This window comes from Setaria viridis, chromosome 2, assembly GCF_005286985.2.
Source record: "Setaria viridis chromosome 2, Setaria_viridis_v4.0, whole genome shotgun sequence".
Classification (NCBI taxonomy): Eukaryota; Viridiplantae; Streptophyta; class Magnoliopsida; order Poales; family Poaceae; genus Setaria; species Setaria viridis.
The window spans coordinates 5,262,729-5,276,327 of NC_048264.2; the positions used below are offsets into that span (position 1 = coordinate 5,262,729).

Genomic DNA, 13,599 nt, shown 5'->3' on the forward strand with positions numbered 1-13,599 from the left:
GATCAATACTGCAACAGAGTTCAACAGGACTATAGTTATTGGGTGCAAACTGCAAAGTAATTACACAAGCATAATGAAGGAACCAGGATCACACTGCCAACATAGTAATAATTCAAGTACTGAACGGTTCAGACTAATAAAACAAACTGCACTGCTGAATAACACAGGGTTGATTGGTTGAAGAGCAAATGTAAACACTGACTCATAGTTGAAACACACTAGATGTCACTGTTCCGCTGCAAGGTAACCTTCAATAGCGATCATCATAAGCACGAGCTCCAGCTCCCCTGCTAGGACGGTCATAGGGGGCGGGTCTATCACGGTAACTGCCACCAAAGCGAGCAGGCCCAGCAGCACCACCCCCTACACGTGAACCACCTCTGCCATATCCACCACTGCTCCTAGAATCATCACGGTAGTAACCTCCGCTGGACCGCCCACCATCTCTTTCATAGCTTCTTTCCCTGGCAAAGCCACTTGATGCATAACGATCTGCACCACCACCATACCTGTCACCGGAATAGCGATCTGCTGCTGGTGCATACCGATCACTAGCATAACGATCACGCCCAGCACCATAATATGTATCCCTGCTGTCCATGTAGCGCCCACCATCATATCGATCATCATCATACCGAGCAAAACGATCTGATCCGCCAAAGCGATCACCACGTCCCCCAGTGCCACCACCGTATCTTGAAGCGGGAGAGTACCTTCCAGTTCTACCACCTCCATCTGAATAAGGACATTCACGAGCCCAATGTCCAGGGCGGCCACATTTGAAGCAATCATCACTCGCAGCTGGAACTACATCACCTCCACTGCGATATCCACCTCTGGCACCAGATGAGTAACCACCACCTCCACCACCACCACCGCCGCCACCGCCACCATAGCCATAGCCATCATCAGCGTTCCTAGGTTGAGCTTTGTTCACAGAGATATTTCGACCATCCAGTTCTCCATTATGCATTCCCCGAATGGCAGCATCCACAGCTCGAGGTTCTGAAAATGTGACAAATCCAAATCCCCTGGAGCGGCCTGTGTCCCTTTCCACTACAACCTATACATACAATGAAAATGAACCCATGGAAGATAGAAACCAAATATAACAGGAGCAGCCAAAAATTCTATCACAAGCAATGACATGCAAATACAACTTGGGTGATATGAAATGAGAACAGCTGATGTATATTATGCAAACCAGTGATACCATCTCACACGACTGTAGAAGGTAACAGTCAGTCCTCGTACCACAGCTCAAACATTGTAAGCAAATGAAAATCTTCTTTAACTGCCGACTAGTGCAGAACGCTAATGATTACTATAGCCAGAGGTCAGAACTGGAAGCATCAAGCATGTGACCACAAGTGACATTGATGATTCTGAACACTTCTGTGTGAGGCCCATGTGCTGCAGTAACCAGTAAACTCCCATCCAACTGAACTGAGACCAATTACTTTTGGCCAGCAGTATAAGCGGACAACAATAATTTAAGAAGCAAACTTCTAACATGAACAGGTCAGATTTTAGTTACCCTGCCAGAAGCTTCAAAAAAAACATAATCAGAAAGCCTAAATGGGATGTTTTAGTCTTGATATTCCTTTGCATGCTTAGCATTTCCGATTCAACGGCAAGGGAGTTGACAGAGAATAATGCTCTCCCAATGATGTAAACACAGATGAGCATACAGCCCTCTTCAGCATCACCTATACTGCCTCACTATTGAAAGGACATAGTTCCTCTGCTTTTCTTATCAAACTGATCAGGACAAATGATGCTACCAAACTTTGCTGTATGTTCATATCCAGCGCTGGCAATCGTTTACTTCCGGTATGTTCATATCCAGCGCTGGCAACAGTTTACTTCCGTTGAACTCATTAACCATGCCAGTTACAAATCATTTTCTGTGATCTAAAGCTGACAACAGTTATCTTTATGTACTAACATGGCAAAGACAGGTCTCTGGTTCTGCCCACAAAACAGAGCGCATCTATCAAAACTGAATCTAACGGTTCAGACACCTCCAATTGATTTTGAAAAACATCACCCCAAAAATGCTAACCAGTGAGCTCAATTGATTAGTGAGTTTCTTTTTCCTGCAACTTTGCTAACATCCTAGCATATGGAAATGGAAGTAACCACAGCCTCTGCGAATCAGTGTTGATTGGAATTGGAGGACTGAGGTTCAGAAGAGCCCTAACATGTACAGAAGAAAGAAACACCACATGCTCCAGTTAACAATTCAAAAAAAATGCCCATTACCTTAGTTACCAAATCTATTAAACTGGAAAAGGACTTTTTTTAACAAGCAACACCCCAAAACAAACACAAATAACGCATGCTTTTATTATATAGGATTGCTACAAAGTACGAACTTAAGAAGTACAACTTAATTCAAGGAAAACAGTTCCGAATAGTTGTTACTGAGAAAACATGGAATCAGAATTGTGACAACTGAAAATAAAACTCCACAGTTCTTAAATAACTAAACTAACATGCCACAGTCAACAAGCAGTTTCATTATCTGGTTTCCTACATCTTTTTTGTTTGTGCTTCCTGTATCTTAATGAAATTGTTTGATTGCTAAACTATAATACCCACAAAATTATATCTGCAACTAATGCATCAGACTATTACCCAGAAGGGAAACAGATCCATAAACCAGTATACCACAGTAACAATCTCAACAATTATTCTAATTCTAGGGTGCGCTTCTTCGTTCACCTACAGATACAGCCTAACAATTTATCCATCAAACCACACCAAAACAGGGGATCCCAACTAAACAGCCTCCAATCCCCGCAAATCACAAGCATCACGGCAGGGCGGAGTCGTCGCTATACCTGTGCGTCGATGACCTTGCCGTACTGGCCGAAGGTGCGCGTGAGCGTGCCCTCCGTGGTGTCCCACGACAGACCGCCCACGAAGATCCGGCCCACCTTCTCCTCCGCCATCCGGGTCAAATCAAAATCCCCTCGCCGCCGCCGCCACCACCTGCACCGGAACCCGACAACCAAATCCCGTCAGAAAAACCGAATTTTCGCACCAACCTGCGCGAATCGAGTCCCGCTAGGACGAGGGGAAGGGACGGCGGCTCACCTCGCGCGAAGACCTAGGGATTGCTCGGGTCGTGGAGGCGCTAGGGTTTAGAGAGAGGGGATGTGACGCGAAGAGGAGAGGGGGGATCTGGAGCCTCCTATATATATCACGGGAACGGGCCGCACGGGACTGGCACGTGTCGTCCGTTTGGTGAGATTTTTTCTGCGTCCCCTTTTATTTTCCTTTTCAGGAAAACAATAATAAAAGATGGACTCGGAAAGGAATTTTGCTACATCAAGGTTTGTCATCCTCCTTTTCTGTTCCGGTAATGCTCGTGCGTCCGGAATTTAAAAAAAAGTCGAACGGCTTGATATATATTCCAATAGTTAAGTGTTGGTGTTGCAATTATTGTTTCCGTATGTTTCACAGTAAATGTTATATGAAATATAGTGTTCATGTTGCGGTGGAAATTTTCGATCCCGAGTCGAACGACGTAGTCATTTTTTTTCATATTTTTCAATGTTGCAACTGTAGATTTTTTATATTGCAGATGTTTTGTTTTGATGTTGCAACATCTCCCATCAGACGTCCGGGCGCTAGCAGTGCCGTTTTTTTCTTTACACAGCTACGATTCCCTTCCATTTTCTACAAGATTGATAACTGCAATATTGTTCACTTTTAACACTTAGATATAAAAAAAATCAATTTTCAACGTTTGCTCAAAATTCAGCGTTTCCATGGTGTTGAGGTGGCAATGTGGCTAACGACTAACGATATCCTAACTTTAAAAAATTAAGATAATGTCACGTAAATCATAGATTATTTATAACCTAAAAACTTTCTTAGGTGAAAAAAGTACAATAGGACCGTAAAAACTATATTTAAAACTAAACTAATCCCTTTTTAATAAGTATTGATCCAACTAAATTTCATATCGATTCTTTTAGGTCTAGAATAAAGTTATGTGCATTAATTTTTTCCAAAATGTTTATAGATATTAATAAATTACCAAATTAGTGAGATCACGCCCCAATTTATAAAAATACTATAGCTTTAAAAAACACGATAAAAAACAAATGCATAGTATTAAAAGTAACTTGCTTTGAGTGAACTGAAGTTTAATTAGCACACAAAAACTTAAATTATTTAGTGGTTTTAGAAATATAGATAAATCATACTTTCTTTGTATACAAAAGAATAGATACTTCCTAGAGCAAGTGAACGTAATTTTAAAACTTTTAAAGTATTCTATGAACTTTAAAATACAATGACAAGTTTTAATATTTTTCCTTTTTAAAAAGTACATTCCAGCACACGTTCTCCTCCTTTTATAGAGTTTCTAAGAAGTTTTATTTTAAAACTATTGTTTGTAGAAAGTTTCTAAGAAAAATTCTTTTTAAACAAATGTAAAATATTCTTAGCATAGAAAATTAGAAATGTCCAAAAAGTTTATAAAAAAAATAAAAATAGAAAGAAATTGTAAAGGGAGAAGAAGAAGAAGAAGGAACTCCAATCTTGTCATCAAACAAAGTTTTGAAATAAATTAGCTAAAAATATATTCAAAAAGATGTTGTACAACAATAAAAATGTTATGAAAAAGTTTTGCAAAAAAATATTCTAAGATTTGTCCAAAAACACTTATTTAAAGGTGTGCTGCATAAGTTCTCCAAAGATGTTGACCAACAAAAAAAAGCTAAATGTATATGTTGCTCGTAAAAGTTGTTATTTAGAATATGTGCTGAGCAAAACTATGCTGATAAGCTTGTCTAAAAAAAGTCAAGTATAAATGTTGTATGCATTACTTTATAACTTTCCAAAAAGTGGGAAATTGTGCAGATGATTTTTTTTAAACAGTGACGCCATGGTTAGAAATCGCTAGTTGATTTCCATCGAGTGCGAGCATGAAACCCCGAGAAGAAGTCAAAGAGGGAGATGCGTCCTCACCAGCCGCTAACACCCATTTTCCGGCATACCCTTCACATTTCTAACTAAACCACGAGAAGAGCTGAGAATCAAAAACGAACTATTTTTTCCTTAGTTAAGAACAAGCCCTTTTAAGATTTTATTATTTTATCTTTTAATCATTGTGTAATGCTGGCTACCTTTAATGTTCAGCTCCAAAATGTCCTTTTCAACCTAGTTCACCACCAAAATGCTGATCCTAGGATATACGTGAAACAAGAATATATAGCTGAACACTGATGACATTTCCACATGATCAATTAAACATCTAAAATAATTCAGTTCCTACAGAGATCACAGAAAGGACTTCCTAGTGGTCTAAAAGGACTTCCTAGCTAAATCCATCCTTGAATTAATTAACACGGGGCTAATTGGGATCATTTGTTCATACTATAGATATGACAAATTGACAATTAAGTCCTGAAATCCTGGGTTGGGTTATCAGCTGCCCCCATTGATTACACAAACCGGAAAACAATGAATGTAGATCCACATAGGACTTGAGCTCTTTTTTCTTTTCCAAACTATTCCAGTCCATGTCCTACTTCCTTGATGTGAGGCCTGTTTTGGTTAGAGAAGATATAAAAACACTAAGCAATGAATCATTTTGAAACCTCTGCACCTCAAATGCTGAATTCCCCACATGAAGGAATGCAATCTTACAATGTCGCAACAAAAATGAAATGACCATTAAACTTACCTTTTGTGAATAAATAGATGATGGGAAGAAATAAAGCCTACATACTTCAAATGAATCAATACCAACATTTATAATTCATAGGAGATTGTTGATGTCATATTCCTCTGTTCTTGCTCTCTTCAATATTTCTGTCTGCATGGTGAGAGTTAGTCAAGAGTGCACAATAAAGAAGATTTCATGAATCATAAATTTAGTGCACATGTTGGAAATAGATTGTCAGAAAACAATGTTCCCATACAACCCTCATTACATATCCTCTTGTGTTATTCAAAATAGCATCTCAATATAATTTGGATACAAAACTGCTGGACACATTATACAGCCTGAGAAGAATGAGGCAGCTATCCATAGTTTAAAAAATTTACAATCATAAGACATACTAACCTGAATTCGGGTGGTAATGCATCCAGCACCCTAGTTTTGAATTTTGACAATGTTACAAACAGGCTATAATATCACCAAAATAAATAAATAAATATGATAAATAAGTATTGCATACCTGAAATTGTTTCACCGCCCAAGATACATCGCTCCAGGTTTTTGATTGTATGTCCTCCCACAATAAAGGTACTTGAACTGACTCCACATGTTGGACAAGCCTTAAGCCACCTGTTACAGGTATACAGAATATGATACATCAAATAGCAGCAGGTGATGCTCAAAACAAGGTAATGACATACCAGCAGGTGCTTCAAGTCTGAGAGGGAATATTCTTACTTGTAACAAAGGCTTCTTGCCAGAGTTCATGCTTGGACCATGATGGAGAGATCTCTCGTACTGGGATTCCAATATCATTGCACACCCTGTTCGAAACAAATAGAACTTCAGTTACAAGGGTTCAGCATTTGGTATTAACTTCAGTTACAAGGGTTCAGCATTTGGTATATCTCTAACTCATAGTAGCTCAGTCAGGATCCCACTATCCCAGTGTGAATTATTTGCCAGCCCCCACTTATGCAACCCCTTTAGTATGCCATTATCAGGCCTAGTATATATCCACTGGACCTAGTGCAGGAGAACAGAGGGCAAAAACTGTAAAATGAAGGAAGGTAATCTCAAACTCGACATAAGATTGATTCCAGCTACTTTTACAAAGTATCCTGAAATTTGCTTCACAATCTGTTGATTCATATAAGATAAAAAGATAAAGGCAAATCACATGGAATTTAAAGCAGTTAAATAATATTTACTCTATCACTATCTGACGAATGATTCCAGGGAGAATTCCATCACTTATTGGAGCTGTTTGCACTTCAAACTTGTTTTCCAATGTTTGAACAGTAAAAGGTTCTTTCCTCTGATGTTCCTCCTATAGAAATGTTTAAATTGTTATACAAAGGAACTAGCACTATAACCCAAGATGATAATGCATTTGTTTGGGCTCAGAAAAGATGTGTAGATAAATACAGTGAATATTACAAATCTAAGTGCAAGTGATATATATGTTGCAGGTGCTATACTGCTATTAAGACATATCAAAGTTAAAACATACTAACGTGGTAACAAAATCTAAGAGGTGTGATAGTATATGGTCATTTATTTACATCCCAAAATTACTGCAAAGGAAGACAGCAAGATTTTTTTCCTTTTAGCCTAAACTCTAATCTGCACTTATATGATGATAGCATAACAAAGCTGAGGCATCATACAAGACCGCAGACATAAAAGACTAAAAGAGTACAGTTAGAATGACCAGAAATTTGTGAAATGCATGTGACTTTCACTTTAGATTGCACTTTTGGACTGCACAGACGGTTTAACATACTATATTCACTGCTCTGATGAACAATAGCATGAGACTTGTGAACTGATGAGTAGCACGAACTCTATACATTGGCATCCAGTACAGCTGTTTAAGTGTCACCGCACAAGGATTGTTCTTATAGGCTACTTTGTTAAATCACAAGCTATCATTGATGGACAATGCGGATGACTCACCTTTTGGCAGACAACAAAGAAGTTCGTGACAGAGCCTTCAAGAATGTGATCCCCATCATTAGTCAACAAAAGCTCTGTGACCCCAGGAGGCCTCATCTTTTCCATACTCTTCCGCATCCTGCATCCAGAGGTAACAAATACTAACTAGCTCAGTTTTGTTTCAACCACCAACCAAAACTTGCACAAAAATTGTACATAGGGTGGAAAAATGATACAGAACCAGGACATCGCAGCAAGGAGAAGAAAATAAATAAAAGAAAAAAGCGAAAACAGCAGCTACCTGGCCCAAGGCGCGTACTTGGCGGCGGCGGCGTCCCTCCCCGTGCCGGCCACGGCAACTCTGGCCCCCGAATCTCCGAAGACCGGAGGGGTATACGTCCCCACGTGGACAAAGACGTCGAGGCCATCGCTGGAAACGGAATCGCCTCCTCTGATCAGGGCCGTGAGCGCCAGATCGTCCTCCTTTACCGTGAGCATCCTGCTGCGCATCTCGCGAACGGCGAGCCGCACGGAGGGGTTGACGAGAGCATGGATGGGCGTTTCGGAGAAGAACGAGTCGAGGGAGCGCGGTCGAGGGAGTCCGAGAAGGTGAGGGTGGGAGCGGGCGAGGAGGGTGGCGGATTCCGCGAGGCGGCGGAGGTGGCGGGGCCACCAGAGGAGGCTGCCGCGGGCGGTGGTGTAGGCCCCCGGGGTGGCCTCGAGGAAGGCGGCGGCGGAAGGGGGAGCGCGCGGGGAGACGGCGCCGTTGCTGACGAGCACCGCCGCCGCCGGCGACGACATGCTGAGGAGAACGAAGGGAGCTACAGGCCCAGACCAATCCAAAACAAATATGGGCTTTGATGGGCCTCCTAATCGATGGGCTTTGCTGCTAAAATTATTTCTGTTAGAAGCCGAATCAAAATAGCTTTTGAAAGATGGCAGTGCAGTCTTCATTGGATGAAAGATTTTGGTCACTGCAAATGTTACTATTTGCAGAACAGCAGGAGTTCCCAGACTCAGGAATACTACCACTCATCGAAATACTGCTAAACTGGACGCAGAAGAATAGTTGAAACAATTTAAGACCTTTGTTTCCACTGACTTACTTATTTTTATAGTACCCGTCACATCGAATGTTTAGATACTAATTAGGAGTATTAAACGTAGACTATTTATAAAACTCATTACATAAGTGGAGGCTAAACGGTGAGACAAATCTATTAAGCCTAATTAATCCATCATTAGCAAATGTTTACTGTAGCAACACATTATCAAATCATGGACTAATTAGACTTAATAGATTCGTCTCGCCGTTTAACCTCCACTTATGTAATGGGTTTTGTAAATAGTCTACATTTAATACTCCTAATTAGTATCTAAACATTCGATGTGACACGTGCTAAAAATAAGCAAAGAGAACTAAACACCCGCCATGGTCCATGAGCGCCCAATTGTATTTACCGGAAAATGAAGGCAATTACAATGATATATGTTGCTCTTCGGCTCCTGAATATTGAAGGGATCATCCACTTCGTTTTCAGCAGGCTCACCTCGTCTCACTGAATGGAGTAGTATTTCTGAACCTGAACCGCCCAGGGAACGTGGTGCCTTCTTGAGATTGCCACAATCTATTCATCAGTTGGTAGCCAGGAATGATTCAAGGAAGAGGTAAACATGGCTCCATGAATGACTGTAGCAATGTGAAGTTCCAGAAGGACTGAAGAACCGAAAATATATATGATAGCAGCCTGAAAAAAGAATCCTTGTTCACTGCAGAAGGGCTTTACAAATTCAGCTTCTAAACGGGATCGAAGAAGCAGAGATCTAATTTCTGGACTCGCAAAGTGAAACAATGTTTGCAAGCATCAAAGGCCACGCAGGTAACTAAAATGATGTTAGTTCAGGTGATGCGCCAGTGAATAGTGTTCTATCCAATACAAAATTATTCAGGATTACCGCACCTGTAAAATGGTTTGCAGATTGTTAAAGCAATGGACAGGTTTAGCAAGAACAGCAACAAGTTTTCAACTTGTGATGGACTCAACAATCCACCACTCGGACTTTGATATCATCAGGGCAGCACATGATTACATGAAAATGCTTGGGTTCCTTTTTTTCTTAATTCTAAGGTTTGCCTCTTTATCTTTAAGAAGAGTAAATGCACCATGTAGAGCTAATAACAATATTATGCAAGTTCTTAAGGCGCTGGAGTTTCACCTGAAACACCATAAAAGTTGCCCAGACTGCAATACAGACAAACTAGGGGGAAAAAGTGAAAAACCCATCATGCTGGTCCAAGATCAAACTACTCTAGAAGAGAATTGTCATAATACTCACTACTTGAAGGTCAACATACAAGTCGTCCATGCAAACCTAGCTTCATTTCATTTGTCTATTGTTCTTGGAGAAATTGGTGGAAGCACAATGCTCCCAAAGTTCAACTACATAGGAGTGTTACTTCAAGGTAGGTAACGTGCGCCATATTCTGTCAAACGTTTTCCAATCAGAGAGGCTTGAGCACTGGCACTGTATGTATTACTCCCTAAAGGTTCAAACTGCTGTTATACATAGTTTAGATTTTTTTTATAAAAATAAGTTGGAAACTGGGCATCTTTTTTACGTAGTACATACTATTAGTCTAAACAACATATATGATACAATCACTAATCTTCCACGGCACTTCTAAAACAAGAAATCTCTGCTGTGTCTAAAGTCTCCTATTAATTATCTGGACCCAGTATTTCTTCAATAGCATACTTGCAAAAAAAACAAAGAAAGAAAGATATTGAAACTATCTGTACCACATAATCAACAAAGAAAAAAATCTGGACAACTATCTATACCACATAATCAAGTAGAAAGCTTTCAAGGTCAATTTGAAATCTTTCAGTTTAAACTTATGACCGAAAGCAGTGTAGGTAAATGGTAACACATGAAAAATTTTAAACATCAGCATAAATAAACAAACACTGGACGGATGAAAGAAAATTCGATATTGCAAGATTACTCTCAACTACTGATACATGCAACAAAGGAAAATTGTACGTAAAAAATATCCCACATTCATCTTCTGCATCTCTACCAAAACTGGTCTGGAAACTATATAATTGGGCAGCTTTTGAGCTTACTATGACAGTTGACAGATATTTCTATTTAGGCCGTCAAGTATTTACAATATACGGAAGATTCGTTTGTTCAGCATAAATAAGCACATACAGGACTGAGGAAATAAAAATCACAGTTAGTAATCACTCACTACTAAAGCCAACCAGAAAAAGATACATGTAGGATGATTATAATTCTGAAAACACAAAAGGTAGCAGTTGAAGGTTGAAACACATAGATTGAGGTCTTAACGTAAATCAGCACAAGCTTGGCAACTGCATTCAATAAGGTAACTAGCATATGTAAAGCTGCCTTACATACATGTCTCTCAACAAGCATGTAGTATTAATTTGACCAAAAAGCATGAAAGGGAATACGTCCAAATCACCCAGCAATGTATCAGCTAGTTCCAACAGATTTCATTCACCCAGGTTGCTACTTGTTAGCTTCTCCATAAATGATGGTCAATGTCCCCATGAGTACCCCAAAAGCAGCATTTCAATGTCCATTTGTGTAACAACCCAGCCCAGGAAAACGGCTCATGCCCACTCCACACACTGAGTGGACCACACCTACACCGCAACCTGCTTACGCTTTCGTCCTCGCTTCGCGTAAAAGGGTTAACCCGAGGTTGCAATGCTTCCTAGCACCGGCTATTTAAGGTGGCCTCACTCTCCTTTGGCTAGCAGTATGGGACTAAACACATACATGCTACCGGGTGGAGTGGCCATAAGGCCATTTCGGCTCATGAGCCTTACAACACTCCCACCCTCAAGGACTCGACGTCCTCGTCGAGCACCAACTTACCTGCACATGTATGCTCCATGACATGATTAACTATTTTGGGTTGTTACAATTTGTAACCACCAACTCCATGAAATTGGGAACATATGGAGTAAGAGAACCATAGTTGTGTCCAAGAGTGTGGAAAGCATGCAATTCCTTACTGTCCATGTCATATGATATCAGCTTCTGGTTGCTCTTTTGAACAATGAAAATCAAATTGCGATCAGGATGAACGGCGAGCACATTGATGTTATAACCATAATGGCAACTCATTTGTCCAAACAGCTCCAAGAAGCTCACCCTGTGCTTGAGGACCCATTCTTCTGTATCATAGTCGTCAAGAACCCAAATGGAGAGTCCAGCCCATTTTAAATAGTTTCTTTCTCGTTCCTCCAATCTACCCACACAATGCAGGCGCCCTTGGGATTGACCAACAACAAGTGGGAAACTGCACTTATCTGGCCAGGGAATGATCCTACACGTCTTCCCTCCCCTATCCACCGCAGCTATCCGATACTCCTCAAGAAGGAAGATGACTAAATGCAACATGTTATTAACAAAGGCACCGCCAAACATGGATTTCAGTATGGCTCCACCATTAACCCATTGTTCCAATCCACCTTCATCTTGCCATGGACTCTGTTGGCTTGCCCTGTCACTCCAAACCCTGGTCTCAGACGAGTAGGCACGCACCTCAATCTCACCCATAAAATCCTCCTGGCAGATATGGACCAAGTGAAAGTGGGGCGATACAGCCGGATCAAAAATCAAATTGGTGCGCTCTTCTAAGGGATCAGGACAGGCACAGCCTGCGCTGGGCACGGCCACCCATTCCTCAGTGGCGGGGTTGCAAACGACGTAGGCCGGTGCCGTGGCCGGATTCCCACCGTCCTCAAAGAGGAGGAGCCCATTGCAGGAACCCAAGAGCCTAATATTCCTGATCCCGGGCAGCTTCGTCAGGAAGGATGAGGAAGGTTCGGCGAGAGGCGCGGATCTCCCCGGCAGGCTGATGAAGCGCCAGCGGAAACCGCCGGCGGCGCCGGCTCCGTCGCTGCAGAAGAAGCCTTCGAGGGTCTGGGGGAGCCGCTTGCGGTAGAGGGGGTCGGCGATGAGGTCGCGCCAGGGCTTCGAGACGCACTTGAATCGGCTGATGGACCTCGCGGGGACGCGGGAGAGGATCTCCACGATGGCGTCGTCGGGGAGGCCGTCCGCCGCCGCAGCCGCGGCACCGCTCTTGGCGTCGAGGCACTCCTCCATACCGCTGACCGCGAAGCTGAGGAGATGGAGAGGTGAGGGGATGAGAGCGCGCGCGCACCAGAGAAGAAGAGAAATGCAGCGAGCCAGCTACAGGCGGGGCGGAGCGTACCTGCCGCCGGAGACTGTCGGGATCGCCAAGAGCGCGCCGCCGCCGGTGAGTTGGTAGGGAGTGTGGGTGGCTGTTCACAAGCGGTTGTTACGTTGACTTGACGGGTATTCTCTGTAGTCCGGAGATGTGGGAAGCTCCGTTTGGCCATGGGAGGCCCAGCGCCTCAGCCGAGCCCCTGGTACCGCCAGCCCAGCAGCCCAGCAGCCCAGCAGCCCAGCACAGCAGCACTACAGAGCCCAAAGGTCCAGCCTCAACGCGGTCAAAACACACATTCGGGAAGCCCAAAATTTTGAAATCAACCGAGAGATGGTATTCAAATGAATTTCATAATAATTTGATATTATAGCAATTGGTAACATACTGCAAGAGATATTGAAGGTTCTCCTAAAAAGTAGGACTTACATTAATTGATGAATATATGGAGTGAATCATCTCCTTAGGCGATCCAGGGTTCATGGACAAGACTCCAACCAGTGAGGAAAAATAGTTTACAAGTGATAAAATTCCTAAATAAAAATGTGAAAGGCAACAGGTTGCAAATTAACTCTTTTAGTTCATACTTAATACTCAGAATTTCCTAGCTTTCTTTTAAATGTACTTGTGACTTGGACACCTGGAATATTTGAACAACGAGCATTACTCCCAGAAAAAGGCGTTTGCAAAATATCTAGAGAAAAGCAATGGCGACTTGGACATTGCATGGAAACTATTTCAGAAACCA

The 13,599-nt window shown here is 42.0% G+C and overlaps 3 protein-coding genes across 5 annotated transcripts; all 3 read right to left on the reverse strand.

Annotated features, from left to right (window-relative positions):
* Positions 1-16: 16 nt before the first annotated feature.
* Positions 17-3,255, reverse strand: LOC117843793 (glycine-rich RNA-binding protein RZ1C). The gene is made up of 3 exons (XM_034724508.2): positions 3,103-3,255; positions 2,847-2,997; positions 17-1,063 (listed from the first exon to the last, which is right to left on the reverse strand). Exons 2-3 carry the CDS (start codon positions 2,955-2,957, stop codon positions 251-253), a joined length of 924 nt encoding a protein of 307 aa, XP_034580399.1. The 5' UTR covers positions 2,958-2,997; positions 3,103-3,255; the 3' UTR covers positions 17-250.
* Positions 3,256-5,230: 1,975 nt separating this feature from the next.
* On the reverse strand, positions 5,231-8,437 carry LOC117842241 (uncharacterized). 3 transcript variants are annotated; one of them, XR_004637480.2, is made up of 8 exons: positions 7,923-8,437; positions 7,643-7,760; positions 6,895-7,013; positions 6,422-6,507; positions 6,204-6,313; positions 6,089-6,118; positions 5,705-5,836; positions 5,231-5,565 (listed from the first exon to the last, which is right to left on the reverse strand). XR_004637480.2 is itself a non-coding variant. In XM_034722616.2 (8 exons), exons 1-7 carry the CDS (start codon positions 8,420-8,422, stop codon positions 5,780-5,782), a joined length of 1,020 nt encoding a protein of 339 aa, XP_034578507.1. In that variant the 5' UTR covers positions 8,423-8,437; the 3' UTR covers positions 5,231-5,565; positions 5,771-5,779. The 3 variants fall into 3 exon arrangements, 2 of the variants coding, with proteins under 2 accessions (XP_034578507.1, XP_072148158.1); XM_034722616.2 differs by having other exon boundaries at positions 5,771-5,836; XM_072292057.1 differs by having other exon boundaries at positions 5,231-5,836.
* Positions 8,438-10,745: 2,308 nt separating this feature from the next.
* LOC117844696 (F-box protein At2g23160) lies at positions 10,746-13,076 on the reverse strand. Its single transcript, XM_034725451.2, has 2 exons — positions 12,879-13,076; positions 10,746-12,785 (listed from the first exon to the last, which is right to left on the reverse strand). The coding sequence occupies exon 2, from the start codon at positions 12,767-12,769 to the stop codon at positions 11,564-11,566; it is 1,206 nt and encodes a 401-aa protein (XP_034581342.1). The 5' UTR covers positions 12,770-12,785; positions 12,879-13,076; the 3' UTR covers positions 10,746-11,563.
* Between the last annotated feature and the right edge of the window lie 523 nt (positions 13,077-13,599).

Coding starts and splice junctions, on each gene's coding strand:
- LOC117843793 (XM_034724508.2), bottom strand. CDS start 2,957: ATGGCGGAGGAGAAGGTGGGCCGGATCTTCGTGGGCGGTCTGTCGTGG. Junction 1,064..2,846: donor GCAAGGTCATCGACGCACAG/GTATAGCGACGA, acceptor TTGTATGTATAG/GTTGTAGTGGAAAGGGACAC.
- LOC117842241 (XM_034722616.2), bottom strand. CDS start 8,422: ATGTCGTCGCCGGCGGCGGCGGTGCTCGTCAGCAACGGCGCCGTCTCC. Junction 6,508..6,894: donor ATTCGTCAGATAGTGATAGA/GTAAATATTATT, acceptor TGTTTCGAACAG/GGTGTGCAATGATATTGGAA. Junction 6,119..6,203: donor GGGCGGTGAAACAATTTCAG/GTATGCAATACT, acceptor ATTCAAAACTAG/GGTGCTGGATGCATTACCAC.
- LOC117844696 (XM_034725451.2), bottom strand. CDS start 12,769: ATGGAGGAGTGCCTCGACGCCAAGAGCGGTGCCGCGGCTGCGGCGGCG.